Source organism: Conger conger, chromosome 1 (genome assembly GCF_963514075.1).
Source record: "Conger conger chromosome 1, fConCon1.1, whole genome shotgun sequence".
NCBI classification, from domain to species: Eukaryota; Metazoa; Chordata; class Actinopteri; order Anguilliformes; family Congridae; genus Conger; species Conger conger.
In genome coordinates, this window is record NC_083760.1 from 44,364,964 (window position 1) to 44,385,582 (window position 20,619).

At 41.9% G+C, this 20,619-nt stretch overlaps 1 protein-coding gene across 6 annotated transcripts in view; it reads right to left on the minus strand.

Moving 5' to 3' along the window:
- mipol1 (mirror-image polydactyly 1) overlaps window positions 1–20,619 on the minus strand; it is a 113,517-nt gene that overhangs the window by 47,142 nt on the left and 45,756 nt on the right. For 3 of the 6 annotated variants that reach the window (XM_061251322.1, XM_061251350.1, XM_061251341.1), the window contains 6 exons: window positions 19,230–19,461; window positions 17,533–17,671; window positions 15,096–15,201; window positions 7,277–7,406; window positions 3,790–3,823; window positions 2,667–2,837 (listed from right to left, as the gene is read on the minus strand). In XM_061251322.1, the coding sequence (XP_061107306.1) occupies window positions 2,667–2,837; window positions 3,790–3,823; window positions 7,277–7,406; window positions 15,096–15,201; window positions 17,533–17,671; window positions 19,230–19,461 (812 nt within the window). The remainder of the gene's footprint in view (window positions 1–2,666; window positions 2,838–3,789; window positions 3,824–7,276; window positions 7,407–15,095; window positions 15,202–17,532; window positions 17,672–19,229; window positions 19,462–20,619) is intronic. The other 3 variants (XM_061251359.1, XM_061251368.1, XM_061251331.1) reach the window with 2 other exon arrangements.

The window sequence follows — 20,619 nt, forward strand, 5'->3', positions numbered from 1 at the left end:
ACTGCTCTTTTATAACAACACCACAGTCATTAGATGGGAGAGACACTGCTCTTTTACACTGTAAAAGAACAGCACAGAGCCATGAGATGGGAGTGACACTGCTCTTTTATAACACCACAGTCATTAGATGGGAGAGACACTGCTCTTTTACACTGTAAAAGAACAGCACAGAGCCATGAGATGGGAGTGACACTGCTCTTTTACAACATAACACCACAGTAATGAGATGGGAGAGACACTGCTCTTTTATAACAGAACAGCTCAGAGCCTCTCGAGCAGTGATTGTAGCGAGTTGGATACAAAGGAGCACAGACAGATTTGTATGAGGCCTGCACTCACCATGATGGCTGGACCTGGGCACAATGACACGCTCGGCCGGCTCAGAGCTGCAGCTTTGGGGCGTTCTCTCCCGCTGCCATCGGGCCGATAGCAGTGACTCACACTGCAGCCTGAGGTGAAAAGGGCACACAGTGCCCAGCCCAGGCCTGATGGGGCATCACTCTGAGAGGCTTCCGCATTAACATTTTGGTTGAGTGGCAGGGCCTGCCGGCATGCGGGATGCCTGCTCTGAGGAAGCAAGGCTCGGGAAACAGCACGGCCTTGTTCGTCACGAGCCTAGCACGAGCCACGGCGCCTTTCTTCTCCCCATGACTAATGCCCGCCTTTTCATTCCAGTTGGGCCAATCTGGTATTTGAAAGAATGAAGGCAAACCCCCCCTCGTCCCTTCTTCCCCTCGCCCCCCGTCCCCTCGCCCGTCCACCCCCGCCTGTCCCTCCCACCAGGCAGCCAACGGGACAGATCCCAGTATAAACATCCCCGCAAATCTGGGCGCAGAAAAGAGCCGGCTCCAACAAAGGAAGTTTATACCTGCGGCCACCACCTACCTCCATGAATTAGTCAAAGCGCACGTTTGGTTGTTTGTCCTTCGGGCTCGTGTTTGTTTTGCAAAAGACCCGCTTACCGTTGACATTCTTACCAGAGTTCCATCTGCAGCTAGCTGTGCAGCAATCTTAAACCACAAAATATTCATTCAGCAGCAGTAGCTATCATCAAAACTTCTGATTGGATCGCTCCTTTTTAACTTCTTCATTTTATTTAGGATATGTGGAAAGGCTGTGAATAAATACTCGCGAAAGTGTCTGATCAGGCTGGTTTTCATACCCCCATTATGTCACAGCGACATCATCATCACAGTTACCCCAACTCAATCCAGATCACAAACAAGGGCCCAATGGCCAGCACAAGGGTGAAACTGACCGGTTATAAAATGGTAGACAGAGAGTAAATTCAGGTTAGGATGCAGGACATACCTTAATTTAACTGAATAAAAGGCTATGGCAGAACGTGAAATCTACAGGTTAAATTAACTTCTGTCAGATACACTCAAATTAATAGGCCATAGGTAAGCAGTAGGGCCTGGAATGACATCACTGGCACCAGTGAAGAGATGCAGGACTCACCCGATGATAGCCAACAGAGAGGGAATTGCTTTGCTTTCCTCAAATAGCATTAGTTGTAAAAGACATCCGAGACAACCATAAAGTAATATAAGGTGTGTTTACCAACAAAGATATCTAGGCAAATACTAGTCCACTTTCGAACTGTGTGATGAAGTACAATATCTGGGTGTCAATATTTGGCTGACTGCTTGTTTGTTTTCGTTCGATTGAAAATATGCATGCAAGAATGATCTATCAAATATTTGAGGTTTTGAGGCAATATTTGTTTCCCCACACGTGAGGTGAGCAGTGGCCTATTTGCTCAGAAATCTAATAAATGATTTAAGACTAAACACATAGACACATGTGGCTTAATAGACTGATAATCAAAGGCATCTTAAAGGGGTAAAAGGAAAGATGGTCAATATTTAAGGAGATGTCTCTGGTTTGAGCAGTACAAAGGTTTCTGGCTCAGTACACAACATACAGTAAGTGTGTGACGTGTTTACAGCACTTCCAATTCTGCATTTACCCTTTCCTGCCATGGTGAGCTGCTGCAGGGCCCAGAGTGCTTGCCCTGTTCAGTGCAGTGCTCAGCACACTGGGTGGTTCAGTGAGCTGGAGCTCAGTGGACAGTGTTCAGTGCAGTGTGCTCAGTCGATGTGCTGGGTGGTTCAGTGCGTGGTGTCCAGTTCAGTGCAAAGTGCAAGGTTATCTCCCAACCATAACTTTTCATAATGGAGACAGTCAGAAGCTCTTTAGTGTCTAGTGATTGTAAAAGAGAGTTGTTGGGAATGTTTCAAATTTGAGAACATTTTCGAAATTTTCAGTACAGGTGTTGTCACAAAAGCTAGCAATGACATGAGAGAATAGACAAAAAGTGCCCAGGCTGTAGGCCTATTAAAAATATTTTTAGTTTGGTGTCAATAAAATTCATTAAATGTTGAGACCTTCATGTTTTTGCACGGTAAATGGTAAATGGTTGGCATTTATACAGCGCCTTTATCCAGGATTAGGTTTAAACAAAAACTAAAATAACAAAACTAATAAAAATACACAAGCTAAATAAAATGGGTGTCCAAAAACTCAAATGAAAGTAAAAGGGACTGAAACTAAAACTAAACTAAAACTGAAATGGAAAGGAAAAACTGGAAATAGAAATAGAAATAAACCTTTTTTTTATTTTTATTTTTATTTTTTGCAGTGCACAGAGCACCTGTCATCACCTTAGCCAGTGCAGCATCCCTCTCCTCAATGACAGCGTTCATCTCCTGAGCTGTGATCTTCTTCCGTCGTTCTCTGGCCTTCTGGAGCCGGTCCACGATCACTGCTCCGCTGCGCTCGATGCCCAGAGCTGAGTCAGCACCGCTGATCCTGTTCAACAGCTCCTCTAGGTCCTGCCACCGCACACATCCCACAACAACTCACTTCAACAGGGTGTTCAAATTAAACGGACCCTACACACACCCCACAAGCCAATTAAAATTCAACCGTTATTTGACAACTCCCCACTCCCCACACACACTTTTTTTCATAATAATGATGATGGATTGTATTTGCATAGCACCTGCAATCACAAAGTGCTTAACAGCAAAAGGGAAGTTCATTTCATTCCATTACAACTAATGTATAGCTACTGCCTGGGTGATGAATTTTGTGGGAGAATGTTTATCAAATATCAGCAGAGGTGGACTGGAAGATACTGCCCTGGAGGACTGGCACAGGCAGACCAGAAACACACATTTGACCTGAGGGGTTCTTATTGTGCAATGAGGCGGGGAGAAGCTCTCTATGTACAAAATGATGGCTAATTATGGAGTGCCACGACAGGGCTCCCAGCCACAGGCTGTGGGAAATATCACTGTAGTAAGAACTAGCACCGCAACTGGATGTGCCATCTGGCAGCCCCTTGTTAAACTGAACATTAAATCATGCATCAGACATCGAATCTTACATATGATTTATTACTTTGATATAGCTTAAGGCAGACAGGGTGGTTTTGAGTAAAGCCAAATTAAATGTACCATTCCCAAACTACAATTTCATCTGAATAATCTGTTGTTTTAATCATATCATAAGGTGTGGACCCATTGATATGGTTCCATTGCACTACAGTAACCCAAGAAACCCTTCATCAAACCTATAGTCACATCTTTTTAATCTTAATAAATATTGAGATAATAAATACATTATAAAAGGGGATTACAACTTAATCCCAAAGTATAAATGATGGGTCCATCTATCTTTGTTTCCCATCAAACAAAGACTCTTGAAGTAAACATTCTGGCAAGACAAGTTGGTGGGGAAACAACAGAGATAAGCAGGATATCTCTGAAGGTAAAGGCTTACCGCATCATTCTCTGCTGGGTTACTATTCTCCAGTCTAGATAGGGAAGAAAGGTGACACAGATACCTCCATTAGTTACCTTTCTTTAGCACTGAAATATGAGATCACTTCCCAAATCTACCAGCACTTCCAGTAATTGCATTCTGCTGGTGGTCTTCAGAGTCGATCACAAAAGCTGAACATATTAAAAGCCATGATGAGGCTGAGCCATTACTCCACAATAACACCCTGTATATTCGCCATTGACAGGGGACTGTTAAAGTTATTAATGTTTACTGCTATATATGACTACAGGGATCAATTGTTCATATGTGCGGAGCTGAGGAGAGAGAGTCTGGGATAGGATCGTTTGTGCTTCTCACCGCTGGGTGCCTTCAGAGGGAGGAACACCACTGTAATAACTGCACCGCTTCCCACAGAGACGGCCGGAAAAATCTACTAAATATTTTCATTTTTCATACAAAGCACTGGTTCGGTTAGGGGCAGGTCTCTCAACATACTTCGCACAGACGTAAAACAAAGCTTGACGAAGAGGCACAACTTAAATACTATCCTTCCATGACATATCACTCTAGAAGTTGGGTCAGGACCAGGGGCTGTTCTAAAGGCATTCTAAAGGCTTGGTCTATCTTGGTGGATGCAGATAAAGAATGATAGCATTACTAGCAAAAACATTTTAGTTATGTAGAGCCGACTTTGGAGAAAAAACACACCCTTACAATTTTTTAAGTATTACCCCTTTTCTTGACACAAGCTTAAAAATGACATACCCAAAATAAAATAGTTACTATTCTTAAACCCTTTTGAGTACAGGCATAATCCTGGTTTATTCTGAAAGGTAACCCTTTGGGGTTTGTTTTCCAAGACAATTACTCCAAATATTACAGAAAAAAGTTACAGAAGTTCAAACACAGTGAAAGTATGGGCCTTATGAGGTGTAAAATTCTGCTAAACATTCTGCTAAATTTCTTACTAAACTATACAACATTTTTTATCCTGAAAAAAGGGTTTGCACTTCCCACCCACCCTCCCCTACCTCTCTGTCCCAAAATTCTTGCAGCGATCCTCAGACAGAAACAGGTCGAGGAGATCATAAAAAGATTTGTACAATAATCGCAATAATACCATCTTGTATCCTGATCTATTCATTGAGGTCCATTGATTTAAGTTTTTGTCAAATACCCCCATCAACAAGTCAAACACATTCACATGCTATTTATCAAAAGCTGGCTGGCTCCTTATTTATAAGCATTCATTAGCTAAAATGCATTCTCGTCTTCACTTCAATAACATGGCCGCAGTCAGTTCTTTGATGAACTGAAGTTATACTGAATTTTCTTTGCAACTAAATTACAAATACTGTTCAGAGTCTATACAAAACGGAGATAATAGCATTTCTATGTACAAGTACTTATAAAAGGACAACAGTGATAATTACTCCAGAGAAATTCTAAGTAAACAATGGACAATTTATCAAGGTTTCTTAGAAGTTTCTTAAAGTTTTTTAGAATGAGAAACTATTATGCATTTGGTCCACGGTACACTTGTCGTGAAAAGGACACTGACATTACCTTATTTCTTGTAGTATGTGGATATCCAAAATGCAGAGAAGGTGAGGTCCTCCACACTTGTTTTACCACCCACATGTTACAAAGCAAGAAACTGTTGTCGCTAAAGCAATAGCATGTTAAAATAGGTGATGCAGATATAACCGTGAGTTATATCTTAAACACTTTTAAGTGGTTTATCCTGTTACCATAGTGATTGAAAATGACAGGCTGAAAAAAGGAATGAAAACAAAAAAAACTTACTTCAACTTAAGGGGTTAATATAAAAAAATACAAAATTACAAATAGGATATGAGACAGAATGAGGCAGAATCTTTTTTTAACTCGCAAATTATTTTATAGAAAAAGATAACCAAAATTCAGCCACACAATATAGAGTGCCATTTTAGAAAATGTAATTTTTTTTATTGTAAAACCTGTTTTTCTTCCTATTCACACAGCAATATCTATTAAACATTATTTGCTGCATGATGCAATTGCTCGGTTTCTCAAAAAATAACGAATATTCAGCTTGCCCGATTTTTTCTTTTTTAACTGGATGAAGTGACATTTCTATATCAGCACCATTCCCTTCCTGGCATAAGGGCTGTTTGTGGAGTGTGAAATTGTGCTTGGATGAAGCTCGTCTGCATTCGCCCTTCTCCTTTAGGTGCGTTAGCACGTCCCATTTCTCCAGTTCTCCCAGGGAGAAAAAAACCCCAACTCCTGATCTCATTTACAAAGGCATTACAAGGATCACCTCCCATTATATACGCACATACTCAATCACAGAAGGTCCAAGGACTGACCTCTGAAAATAAAGGTTTAGAACATGCTTTTCCACATTCCCAAAAAAGATAATGGGATTTTGCATGGCTATCAATTACCGTTTTTTTTTAAAAAGGGAAGCTGGGAGAGGAAAATGAGGGGATGTTATCTTTAATTAGATTTCCAAGCTATTTGGCATTTACTTGGCCAAACCGAAATATGTTTTTTGATTGCCACTGACAGTAAGGTAATGGATCCACTCAGATCAAAACCGGAGCAATAAAATAAAACAATATTAACAACAGACTAAAAAAAAAGGTTTTTCTAATTTGATGAGTGTCGTTTTCATAGTAAATTTGCCAAACAAATCGCTGTCAAGTTTGCAGTCATTTTTCCAAAAAGAATTTGGAAAGGAAATAAAGAAAGAAAAGAAAAATGGGTTCCTGTACTAATATCTGAGTTTTTATCAAGTGGTGATCATTTGAACACACAGAGCCTTAAGGAAATATAGATTTGCTTCCAACAGAAAGTTATATTCCCTTAAGTAGAAATGTAATTACTTCTAAACTGCACTGGCAAATATTGCCTGCTCCTCTTTCAGAGACAGACAATGCAGGGCCTTCATTTTAAAGGGCCTCATACTTAAGAGCACCCCCCACAGCCCCCACCAAAAAATTTTTTTAAATCACATTAATTAGGCCTGTTCAGACAGGGCGGTAAATATCTAGTGGGCTAAAGGACTTGATTGATTTCCTATACAGTGCAACTCTTGACTGACAACCTTGTACTAAGTGCGAGGGGACTCCTTTATGAAATGTCACACCCCTCTGATTTATTTCCAAACCAGTCGATATTGGATCCCCCCCCCCCCACCCCAGCCCATTCATTCACCTTGTCTGCCGGGCTGAAGAACAAAGCGCAGTCTCCTAAGTGACGAGCAAACGAGTTTCGCCCAACACTCCCGCGAAAAGGACCACAGGAAGGGGGAGGGGGGGGCCTTGTGAATTAACAGAGTTTAGCCTGAGATCCTGGAAGAGGGAAAGCCAAAGGAATCCTTTTCAGCGGCCGGACTTTTGGTCCCCTCACCCCCCCTTCCTCTCAGGCTCCCCCCCCCCACCACCACCACCCCGGGGGGTCCCTGGCCACGACGGGAGGGCGGGCGTGGTGTACGTACTCCTCTGCGGTCTGCTGTAGTCTCATAGCCCGGAGCAGGGCCTCGTCCCTCTCCTCATTGGCCAGCCTCAGTCGGGCCATCACAGCCTGGTCCCGCTCCCTCTGCGCTTTGTAGATCTCCTCCACCAGGGCTGAGGGGGGGGAAAGGGTGTAAGAAACACAGCGTGGTTATTAACACCGCCGTGCCGGGCTGCACAATCTGCAGCCCGCCTGCAATACAATAACTCTGCTAAGCTCCCCTGGCACACAGTTATTGCCAGAGAAACGGGGAGGCACGAGTATTAACAAAAGTGAAACTCATTTTGTGGTGAGGGTCTCCGCAGCGGCCGGGCACATCTGTGCGCTTTTAGTAATAAGGAATGGAAAATAAATAAGTCGCCGCGGTAACTGATTCTAGACAAAACAGCTTTATTTCCCCACATTTATTTTACATTCTGATATCGGGTGTGTAAGCTTGTTCCGGGATTACAATATTACAAACATTGTGCAAGGTAGGTTACCATGTTCTCCCATGTTCATTGCACTGGTGAAACAGGTATTATTGAATAGGCGAAATTGAGCGCTGTGGTTTGAGGTGAGTTTCCCCCTCATCAATGTAAAGACCTTCGAGAAAACCATTATACACTAAGTGCAATGGTCTATCTAGCTTTATCTATCTAGGTGCCTCATGGCGTTCCCTGACAGCAGGTCAATTTGGTGTTTAAGACCAGGCTTATTTCAATGGCTAACAACGTAAACACTGTTCTGACACCGTTTCCAGAACAGTGATTAGCAAAATGGCTATGGAGTGATCTAAGATGATGGGAATGGAAAAAGCAGGTAATGCAGAGCCAGGGTCTGGAAGGCTGAAAAGATACTGTCAGGGCTGATGAGTGGCTTGCCCTGTTAAAACACTGTTCTAGTGCATGGAAGGGCCTAGCATCAAAAAATTAAAAAGGATGTCTTCCTCAATGCTTGACATGCAAGGCCCAGAATTTTGAGAGGGACCACCATGGCAAGATATGTTGGACAGATATGCCCATTGGACAGCTGACTCTTAAAACATATGTGATAATTTACCTACCGTGGTATTCACTCTTGCTTAGTAAAGCACTGTCTGAATAAGGCACAAAAACATAGAACATAAAAAAAGAGAGGGACCACCAGGAGATTGAGATTATCCATTGTTACCACTTTGTTACCGTCAAGACAAAACTCCTCCCATTACAGTGAAGTGGTTTCTTGATAAGCAATGAGCCATTAAAAAGTTCAGTCAAAAATAAAAATAAAACATTTTTCTGTTTCAGGAATTTGGAATGTCACTCATTAAACACCCCTCCCTGAACTTGGGGAAAATTCAATGAGGACAGCCAATACGCTGTTTGCCAACTTTTTCATAAAAAAAAGTTGGCAATGCTTGCTAATTATTGTCCTTTTACATATAGTCAGGTCCAGAATTATTACAATTATTGGCACCCCTGGTTTAATCATTTGTGCAACCACCCCTAGCAATGATGACAGCTATGAGTCTTTTCCTATAATTTGTGATAGGGTTAGAGAACACATTCGCAGAACTTTTCAAGATCATTGACATCTTTGGGTTTTCGCTTATGGGCTTCAGGTCAGACCACAAGTTTTTGATGGGATTTAAGTATGGGAGGTGGCCATTGTAGAACATGGATGTTGGCGATGGCATGACGCACAACAGGTATGAGGTGATTCTCCTTGTATGCATTCCTCTTTTGCCACCAAACATGTTGATGGTGTGTATAGCCAAAAGGTTGACCAAGGCACTCTCTTCAAGTCATAATTCCAAGGACGTCTCGCAAACTCCAGATGCTTGGTTTTGTTTATTATGCTCAGTAAGGGCTTTTTTCATACCACCCACCCAAAGAGTTTGTTGGTATGGAGGTGGTGTTTTATGGTTCTTTTTGAGACCTGGTGGCCCTAAGATGTAATCAATCTCTGTCATTTTTAAATGGTCATCCTTGGCTTCCTTTATGGGCTCCCTCACCATCTGTGGGGAAAACGTTCACTTACGTCCTCTTCCTGGCAAGTTTGCAACCATTCCCGATGTTATACATTTTGTATTATTGCCCTTACAGTGCCAAGTGCTATGTTTAAACATTTCTACATTTTTTGTATCCATTACAAGACTTGTGAAGGTTATCATCTATATATTTTGAATTGACATTTCCTTGGCTTTTCCCATGTTGATGGATAACAAATGGATTTGGCATGCTTGTCGCCTCATATTTATACTAATTTATTAATTTGTCTCTGTACAATTTTAAATTTCTGTGGTTAAAGTGCACATGGTCAGATTTTAAAAAAGGACATTTTTATGCATTTTGGTTTCACCATATAGAAATTATAGCAGTGCTTATACATATCCCCCCATTCGAGGGTACCATAATGTTTGAGACACAGCAATGTTATGTAATGCTCAATGTCATGTTCAGTATTCTGTTGCACATCCTTCGCATGACATGACGGACTGATGTCTGTGACCTATCAGCATCATCAGAGTCTGGATACCTTATTTTCAGGTTGTCCTACAAGTGATACTAAATTCCTTGCATTTGAATGGATCTCTATGGGAATTGGGGGGTTGGACTAGATTCAGCTGTAAATTATGCTGATACAGTATGGAACACATTTGTTGGCTAAATGGCATTAAGTCATCAAGGGTTCAAGGTATCAAATGAGTCTCAACCCACCATGCCGCTGCCAGATATGCAGCAGATATGAAAATAATTGTTTCCCCTAACAAATTTTCCTGTTGAACTCAATAGAAAAAATATTCAGGAGAAACAATTGTTTTCGTATCTACTGCAATTATGGAACTTCCTGCCAGAACACCTGCTCAGAAATATTCTTCGGCTTCCTTGCATGTACGGCATGTCTCGGCATGTCTCGAAAATATTCAAGTCTGGGGACCGTGGTGGCCATTCCAAAACCTTCATCTGTCTTTCCTGGAGGTAATTCATGGTTGATTTTGAGGTATACTTTGGATCATTGTCTTGCTGGAATAGGCAACATCTCTTCAACTTCAATGTGTGGCCTCTAGAATTTATATATTTGATGGAATCCATTCACTCGCACAATATTTCCTGTGTCCCCAGCTGCCACACAACCCCAAAGCATAATGGATCCACCTCCATGCTTCACAGGCAAGGTGATCTTCTCTAAAAAGGCTTCACCCTTTTTTCTCCAAACATACCTTCTTTGGTGGAGGCATTGTTTCAAAATGCTTCAGGCTTCTCAATTCTTTTGCATACTTCAGATACTTAATTTTGTGTTGAGGTCGTTCTTTCTGGCAACTGTGCCATGTAGGTATTTGTTGTTTAAAGCATGTTGTATTGTTGTCCTGTGAACAGCTAGACCTGTGTCTGCTACTCTTTTTTTGCAGCTCTTTTGCCTTGATGTGTGGGTCCTTCTGAGTGTTTCTCACCAGGTCTTGGGCCATTCTATCTGAAATCTTTCTTTGTCTTGCAAACCTTGCCTTGACTTCAACTGTTCGATCTTCCATTTTCTAGTAATATTTCTGACAGGGAAATAGGTAGAGTTTTATTAGCCTTCTCCTTCTTGGAAATTAATCACCTTCATTCTGAAATCCTTGGACAACTGCTTAGAGGAACCCATAGTTGATAATACCAGACAGAACAGCCATTGCAGCTGTATACTTCAGAAGGCATGGAGATATTTCAGAATAAAAAGTTCAGCCCTGAAATTATACTCATCTGACTCATTGAAGCCCTAATAAGTAAACCACCTGGGTCTGGGCTTAAAAATAATCAAAAAGAACTCAAGGGCCATTTTCCTTTTTTTATAATTTATAAATTAATGAATGAAAATAAAAAGCAACCTTGCTTTCAATTTGCAGAAAGGTCTCATGTTTAACTCCATTTAGAGTTCAGGTTTGCTTTCGATCACATACAGATTAATTGTAACAGACATTTAAAACAAGGGTGCCCAAACCTTTGCACCCCACTGTACATACAGCCTTTTTGCTTCATTTTCATCAAGGGTGCCAATAATTCTGGAGCTGAGAGCTTTTACCTAAAAGTAATTACAAAGGAATTTCTTGTACTAAATTTCAATATTTGTTCAGCAGAGGTTCAGAGAACTTAAATTACATTAACAAACATGACTGGTTACTATGTAAGCTAATACGGTAAGATACTCAGGTCATAAGTAAAACAAATTTATGCATATTTACCATATTAGTTGGATATCTCCTTTCTTAAACAAGCTTATCACACATTCTGTAATTTATAGTAGAACAATTGGTGCAGTACATCAATTATGGCTGTTTTACACTGGGATTAGTAAACTAATCTTCAGTGGCAAATAAAAATGGCCAGCCCTAGCCTTAGCTACAGCGTGCAAAATGTGTTGACCCTGCGCCCAGGCGCCTGCAGAAATGAGAGAACGGAGGGTCTGTGTCTGTCACTCTGCAAGGACTCTAGAACCGTTAGTGTAAACAGAAGCCACCTACCCACAGCATTAGCCATGCTGTTAAAGGATTCTCCATTTTCTGCACAACCCACAAGAGCAGAAAGCTTTCCACATCAATGTGCATTACTAAGCTTCTTTGCTTACTAATAAATGCATGTTATTGATGTTGCAATTCCTTTTCATTTGATCAAAGATGGTAAGGATGAGAGTTCCACTCCTTCCTCCATTTGATCGGCAGCGGAGAGAGCAAACGGCCTCCTTTGTTGGCACCGTTTTGGCATGGAGTCGGTAGTCCCTTGAACCCCTGTGGGTGGCGGGGCAGGTATGGCCCTCATATGCGCTGCGGATCCAGGATCTGACAGCCGCCAGGACCAGACCACGCGTTGGGAAAAATAAATAAATAACGAGCACCCGCAGTGACTCTCCTCCTTGGGCAAACAGAGGTGGCGTGCATGAGTGTGCGATGCAGAATGGTCACACCTGGCAGGAGGCCACAGCTAAGCTAACCCTCTTCACCACTGCTAACCACCCCCCCCCCCCCCCCCACCACCACTCCTAACCCCCCCTCTTCACCACAGCTAACCCTCCCCCCTCTGCACTGCTAACCACCCCCCCCCTCACCACTCCTAACCCCCCCTCCTCACCACAGCTAACCCTCCCCCCTCTGCACTGCTAACCTCCCCCACCCTCTTCACCACTGCTAATTTCCACCCTCTTCACACCTCCAGCCCTTTCCTTCAGTGTGAAGTCTGGGGCACTGACCTCCCTCCATTCTCCATCCATGTACTTCTCAGACCTAGCATACCGAAAGTTCTCTTATACCTTCAAGTAAGCAATTGAATACACCTGCCTAAACAGAAAGAGCTGAGAAGTCAACTGTGCAATTACTTTTGGTCCTCCAAAATGGGAGGTCTATGTATAATAACAGATGTGTAATTCCTTCACAATATGGATGTACGGAGTACAGCGCCAAAAGAACAGAAATTGTTCCATTGTCCAAATACTTATGGACCTCACTGTCAATACGCACATGGGTATTACTATATTACAATATATGCCCATGGGTATTACTATATTATATATTATTATTAATCACAAAAACACTATGTTTTAAGTGAAATGTTTGCATTTGCTGAAAGCTCCAGAATTTGGCTGTTCCTCACCCAGTTTTAACCCTCCTACACAGCTGTTTCTGTTTCAGTTAATGATTGTGATTCAACCTACATATTAAATTGATGATCATTACCTCCTGTTTGGTATAACTGGTTAATCACACCTGACTATATGTCTACAAAATCCCTGACTTTGTGCAAGTGTACCTCGAAGAATTGATGCTGGTTTGAAGGCAAAGGGTGGTCACACCAAATATTGATTTGATTTAGATGTTTCTTCTGTTCAATCACTTTGCATTTTGTTAATTGATAAAAATGAACTATTAACATTTCTATTTTTGAAAGTATTCTTACTTTACAGCATTTTTTCACACCTGCCTAAAACTTTTGCACAGTACTGTATATTTGTATATGAATGAACTACCATGCCTGATCCAATGCTTCTCAAATTGGCTGGAGAAAGGTCTGGTGTGGTAGGTAATTGATATATCAATAAATAATATCAAATAAATAACCACTCTATTTTTTAAGAACTCATGTGACATAATGTAAGCATTACCATGGGGTATAACAAAACATGCACACAGATTAATCTTAATCCTGGACTAAATGCAGCTTGAATGGATAAACTCCAATAAAAAAATTTTTTGGACTAGTCTTAATCTGCATCTGCGACTTAATAATAATAATTATTATTATATTTGTAAACAAAGTTAAAAAGTGTTGAATCACATTGCAGTATTGTTTTATAAATATACTCTTACTTTTTCATTTTTAAATGAGAGGTAACTGATAAGCATTTACTTTAATCATTAAAAAAAAAAATCTAATGAGGCTAGATATTGTTTATGCAAGAAATCAGGAGCTATGATTTTGGGAATACATCTACATTATACTATAGGAAAACCTTGAATCCTAAGGAATGTCATTAACCAATGCATAGTAAAATTGTAAATCATTTCAAAACCGCATGCAACTACAGTACATGCCAAACTCGGGTTCTACAGTAGCTTTTAATGTTAACGTCAATTACAAACAAGCTCTCTCGAAAATACAGTTCATATTTGTATGACATTGCAATACCAAACAATGTCCACGCAACTAGTACATAACGTCACCTAACAAGACATTCAAAATCACTTGCTGCCCTGTTTGCATATCCATCTTAAAGAGCATAGGCTACTGAAAGGTTTTTAAAATATTGCAACCCTTGATCAGGCTCAAGATCAAAATCCTATTACATGGCGGTTCTACTGAAAACGCAGCTACTTGTGTGAACTACATTGACAATGAAAATGTATAGGGCTTTTCAAGCCAACCTGAATATGTTGGTTTTAACGTTACTGCACCTTACGCTCGTGGTTCTCTAGCTTGCATAGCTTTTCAAGATCAACCATTTGAAATGCAAACCAACATCGTCAACAAGATAAGAAAATATGCACTTCTGTGATGCTGATTAAACAGTGACACAAATATTATACTGAGTCTGAAATGTGTCACTTGGCCAACACAACAGTTTAGCCAAGTTACGTTAATGCAACAGTGAACAGTGTTAGGATCAGCTGGTAAACTGACTTATCATTCCGTATGAGTTTAAAAATGTCTGTTGAAATTTGATGTTGTTACTCCTGCATCTTTTATTAATTCTGCACATTTTTCTAGGTGCAATAATATGTTTGGCTCAATGAGACCACAACATGCGAAACTGTAGTCATAGTGAGCTATGCTGTAAGAAATACAGTGTAGGGTGTTGCTATGGTTGCAACTGAAAGGCACACAGTGTGGCGGGTAAAACGACTTTGGGTTTTAACTAAGGAATATTTTTCATATAAATAATTGAATAATTATCATTGGTTGTGACATTGTTCACATTTTCACAATGGCATTTGGCAGACTCTTATTGTTCACAAGTCCAAGTCGAGTCTCAAGTCATTTTTGGACGAGTCCGAGTCGAATCTGGAGTCCATGTATGTGCGATTTAAGTGTGACTTCGGCCAGAGTCGCTGACTCGAGTCCCCATCTCTGATGGGTACACAGAGCATTCACACAGCACTGATCTTTCGCACAGCACTGATCTTTCACACAGCACTGATCTTTCACACAGCACTGATCCTGCACACAGCACTGATATTTCACACAGCATTGATCTTTCACACAGCGCAGATCTTTCACACAGTATTGATTTTTCACACAGTATTGATCTTTCCACAGTATTGATCTTTCCACAGTATTGATCTTTCCACCGCGCAGATCTTTCACACACGGTACCTCCAGCTTTCTTGCAGGCTCTGGCCTCCATCTCGCTCTCCAGCACCTGGCCATCCAGGGCTCTCTGCTCCAGCTGCTGCTCCCTCAGGGCCAGCCTGTCCTGGAGCTGCAGGGTGAGAGGCACACAGGGTCAGTCACACCCAGGGACAGGAACACGTCCCCAAACACAATATCCATCACCATCAAGCCACCATCCCCTGTCCACAATATGAAAATCGTCCTCTACAGACGATATTAAACCCTTCCTCAGATACAGACAATATTAAACCCTTCCTCAGATACAGATAATATTAAAATCTTCGTCAGATACAGACAATATGAAACCCTTCCTCAGATACAGAAAATATGAACCCATTACTCTGATGCAGACAATATTTAAACCTTCCAGATACAGATAATATGGCTGCTGCACCACTGTAAGATTCTCCAAGGACCTTAGGGCCACATAATCACAGGCCTTATTAAAAAAATAAAATAAAACAGAACCGCACAGTAAATCTTTGTGGGAGTGATATTTTACAAGCTCCAAATGATTTAACCTCCATTCTTAAATATTTTGCCATGGGTTCCAATCCCCCGCCCTGCGCTTTGAAAACATGCCCCGGGCTGATTCCCTGGTGAAGCTCCAAAGACCCTGCCAGCAAAAACAGCCTCTCAAGACACCTTCCCGTCTTTCTGTCAGGAGTCACAGCTACTTGCAAACACAGGGCATCAATTACACTCATTTCAGTGGTCCAGAGGAGGAGGGTGGAGCTCCCTGAGGACCCAAACAGCTGCTGGCACATTGGTGGACAGCCTCCATCAGGTACAGGGAAACTGTAAATGATTAGTATTACTAATTTGCTAATACGGTGAGACATTACCCTATGGGGACATTAGATTATGCAGCTGGGCATTTTAATAAATAAATGAATGTCATGTTCCAAGCAATTGAAAAAGTAAGGAAAAAGCGCAACACTGCTACTTTACAGAGTCACCACTTTATTGGCAGACGTGCTGACGTTTCGCACTAGGCCTTCATCAGAGTCAAGCAATGTTCCAAGCAATAACAGCACAAAGAAATCCATCCTCCCACTTGGGAATCAAACGTACCTTCCCACTTGGGAATCAAGCCTGCAACCTTCAGGTTAAATGCATAGTTCCTATCATCTAAACAGGAAGGCCCCCACAGCCATTCCCCATGCTTCAGAAAGAATTTGATTTCAAAGATAATTTTTTTAAAAACCAAAGCCCCTGGAGTCGGACGGGGAGCAAATCCAGGTGGGTGCTGGGTATGGTTTGGCCCATTTTACTAACTGGATTTTCCCAGGGAAAATGTATCTAATCACACTTAAAAGATAAAAAGGGCTTCAAATATGATGTTGCTTCAAGAATAAGAGAAGAGTTACTATGAAACTTGCAGATGGACAGGGGGCTATATACGTAATACTGCCCAGTTATAGGCTTGTTAGCAATTGAAAAGAAGGAGACAAAGAAGCACACAAATGGACAGACAGCCCTCTAACTTCTCCACTTTTCAAAAGAAAGGCTGGATGGTAAGCTGCTGGCCATATGTTAGATGTGCTCGCCACTGCTCGCACTTTAGAGCCGATGAATCACAGCAAACGTCTGACAGCAAAGTCACACAAGAGGAGAAAAGAGGAACACTGACACTGCCAGCTCCAACTCTCACAGAAAACCATCGCCAAGGCAGAGGTGAGCACTCATGATAGGGCCAAGACAGCCACAGCGCCCCCTACCTGAAGCTGAAGGGTTTGAGGTAGAGCCAATTTGATAGCATTTTGATATTATACATTCAGAGTACCTGTAGGGTGTCTGTCATTTTGACCTATGAAGACTGTCCTGCATTTCAGTTTTGCTGTGTTAGAATGCGAAAGAATTGAAGCGCAATCTCTCAAAACTAACCAGAACGCAGATATAACCTTTTAATTCCAAGGGCACAACATGTTCAGACTCCATTCGGTCCATATTACACTGCACTGGCATGGGGAGGGTACATGGGAAACCAGTCTTTCCAGCTTGTCAATGTTCAGGTGGTTCTACAATGCAAATATACCAAACAGATCTTTCTTAATCAGCACTGTGCTGTGTAGCGGTTAGAACACCATTTATGCTAGTACATGGAGATTTGAATATGAGTTTTACTCTTAGATGCACAAGGGTCAAAAGACGGTCACCAAACAAAGCAGCACACACTCAGTTTCAGACAGAATTCCTGTTAGTGGGCGCACAGAACAGGTTTTCAACCACAAGTTACACAGTCGTGCCAAATCGCACAGCTTAAATTTGACACCGTGTCACTTTACACACCTGGGATTCTATCAAAGGCTCGTGCACACACGCCACGTTCTAAAACCCAGAACCTTCTCTTTGCAGGTCACTGGCAGGACACACGGCACCTCACATGGTATCCCCCAAAGGCCCTGTCAATGCTAACCTTCATATTGAGGTCTCTGAGAGAGTCCAGCTCCTTGAGTAGGAAGACAATGTTTTTCTCCTTATCCAGGACCGGCGCATGCTTTGCTGAGGTAAAGGAGCTGCTTGCATTGGCAATACCCTGGTCTTCTCCTGCACTGCTAGAAGAAAAGACATATGACAACTTACACGTGAATACTCGAGGAAGGTCCAGGACAGAGACACAATAATGAAATACACAAGGGACACAATCCCAGGCCTCTATTGCATGGCCTGTCTTATTTGCTGTAATATCTGCAAATCCTACAACTGACCTTTACATTAATACCACTGTATTAGTATTACTTCAATGTATTACCTCATTTAAAAAACCTGAAGCTAGGAATTTGATTCTGTTCTCATCAGCTTCTCACCAATAAGAAGATCCAGTTCAAATGGACAATACATCCATGCCACATGGCACAATGTGGAGGGGGCAGCTTGGGTAGTAATAAATTGAGAGGGCAGATTTGACTAAGTTATTCTAGCCTACCATATTTTGATCTCTGGAAACACTCCAGATTTAAATTGCACTTTTTATCCGCAACCTCATTCTTGGTGATACTTTCATAAGCTGTGATATTTATTAGGCTACAGCTAAGCTACTATGAACATCTACTACTACAGCTATGGCGAGAATATCTACAGATAGCAATGCTGCCAGTTGACACATAGCTATGATTTCTGCACTGAACCTTGATGTGGGTGTTACGTGGGGCTGAGACGATTGGGCCCCACAGGCCAACATAGAAAATCGGCTATGACGTGCAAAAGGGGTTCCCTGCCCCTGCCCCTGCCCCTGCCCCTGCCCCTGCCTGGATTCAGCAGACAACCTAACCACTGCCATATTCCAGCAGTCTGTCTCTGCTCCAACTGAGCACAACAGAGGTTTCATGGTGTGCCTTGCTTCTTTGAAACCAACGCATCACCACACGGACATGGATCAAGGCTGTGCCCAATCAATGCATTACAGATCTTTCTTCCCGATCAATGCACCATACAGGTTGTCCATGTGAGCCCTGACATGGCAGCTACTGACATCTCAAGCTTTTAAAGGTCAGTGTTTTGCCGTTTCAGAACATGGGCATGGGACCTGCACAAGACATTGAAGCCAGCAGGAAGTGAATTGGTCTTGGCTTGGGCTATGACTCCTGGGTAAGGGAACGCTACACAGCGGTGTTGTGCGGTGAGTTGTGTTCCATGTTCCATCTCAGGCTGTTCGGCTGTGAACTTCTCAGGACCCCTTTTGTGATGTCAGTGTTTAAACTGCTGGTCATGCTACATGCTGACCACTGAAGCCAGTCATAGGAAACAGAAGCAGAGAGGAAGAGCTCACCCAAGGCACATCATTGAAAATTCATCAATAATTATTTCATTCTTTTTGAATTTATCAGGGAATGTGTATGGCCATTTGTCACACAAAATGAGTGAGACTTCCTGGAAAAGAAAAGCTTTGTATGATTTTTAAAATTGACTCCAAGGAAAGTGTTTTGATTGGACTAGAGTAATAGCCCATGAAAGGCTGTATTTTTAACTCTCTGGTCATCAAAACAATCGCTTTCCCCAACTATTATTTTCTCCAAAAACAGTCTGCAGTGCCTTATTAGGAGACACATAGACCAAGCCCATTTGAGCTCCTGTTCTCATTGGCTTGTGCTGGGCTCTGGAGTCAGGCCTCACCTCTTTGTCGAGGGTTCGCTGTGGTCCTGTGGCGACAGGGGAGGCCTGTGTAGAGGTCCTGCTTCCTGGTCTAGCTCTGTCTGAGCCTGGGCATCAACCCTCACCAAATGACTCTCCTCTTCCATCATCTTTGCAGTTTCCCTTGCCCTGGAGTCAGGACTGAGAGGAGCAGCACTGGGCTCCCCACAGAGGGAAAGCTGGGAAACCTTGGTCTGTGGAACAAAGAGACCCCCTGAAAAGGGGTTGGCTGCATTGTTAGGGTAAACAGGAGATGGACTCTTAAGCAGAGAATATGCCAAGAGGAACGTGGGCTGAGAGTCTGGGTACAGTCGGCCCGGTGTACGTGTGTTGTGCGGTGAGAAACCCCTTAGCCATCATTTGGAAGGAGTCACCCCTCCAATCGTGACGAATATGGCTGTTATGTGACTTGTAGAGTATTTTTGCTAAATGTGCTTTTATTCTTTATGTTAATGTCATATAACTAGCATGTAATATTATGTAACTTGCATAGAATGGCTAAAATATTCCATAATGCTATTTTCACAAAAAAGGAAGTCATATCTAAATCAAATAATAGACAGAAAGGAAATTGGAAAATTAAAATAAACTGTAGCAGATATCCGTGACATGTTGAATGTTCTGTAACCTTGATATATGCTTCTGTACATTCAGAGGGTGGAAAAAAAATAGAGAGCAAAAGGCTAATGAAATATTAGCACGTCAAATGTCCGTTTTCTGTTTTCATTCCTCTCCAGGAAAGTAAAGCCGGGCAGGTTTCAGTAGGGAAAGTAGACCTTTCAATTGGCGGAGAGGAGGAAAAACAAACGTCCCCTGCCAGAGAGACTCCAGGCATGAGTCAAACCCTTGGGCCTGTCGTCTTGGCATGCTTACAGAGGTCTCTGCAAGACCCTGCCTTTAGACGGGACACAATTCTGGCTGTCTTACTTCCTCTACCTCAAACACAGACCAGTTAAAATACTTCAGAATAACAAATTAGATACAGTACAGCCAAATAATAATCTAAAATAAGCTAAAATAATTGCATATCGATGTAAACATCATCTAAACATTGCCGTTTTAATTAATGTGTGCTACATTTAATTTTCAATTAATTTGATCACATTTAAAAATACGAGGCATTTAAATCCCCAGGTTCAACAGCCACATGGACAATTAGCCATCTTCCCCATCATTAGAAAATATAAAAATCAGATGAATCGCTCCCACATCAATGCAATTCAAATGCAGTTGAATTCAAACAAGGCTGAGTTAAACAGCATCAGCGCATCAAACGCTTTCAAAACGCGGGGAGTTATTTGCGTTAATAAATGCAATCTGATGCTGGGCCGTGAGGACTGCCACCACTACGTCCAAAACCTCCGGCTTAGTG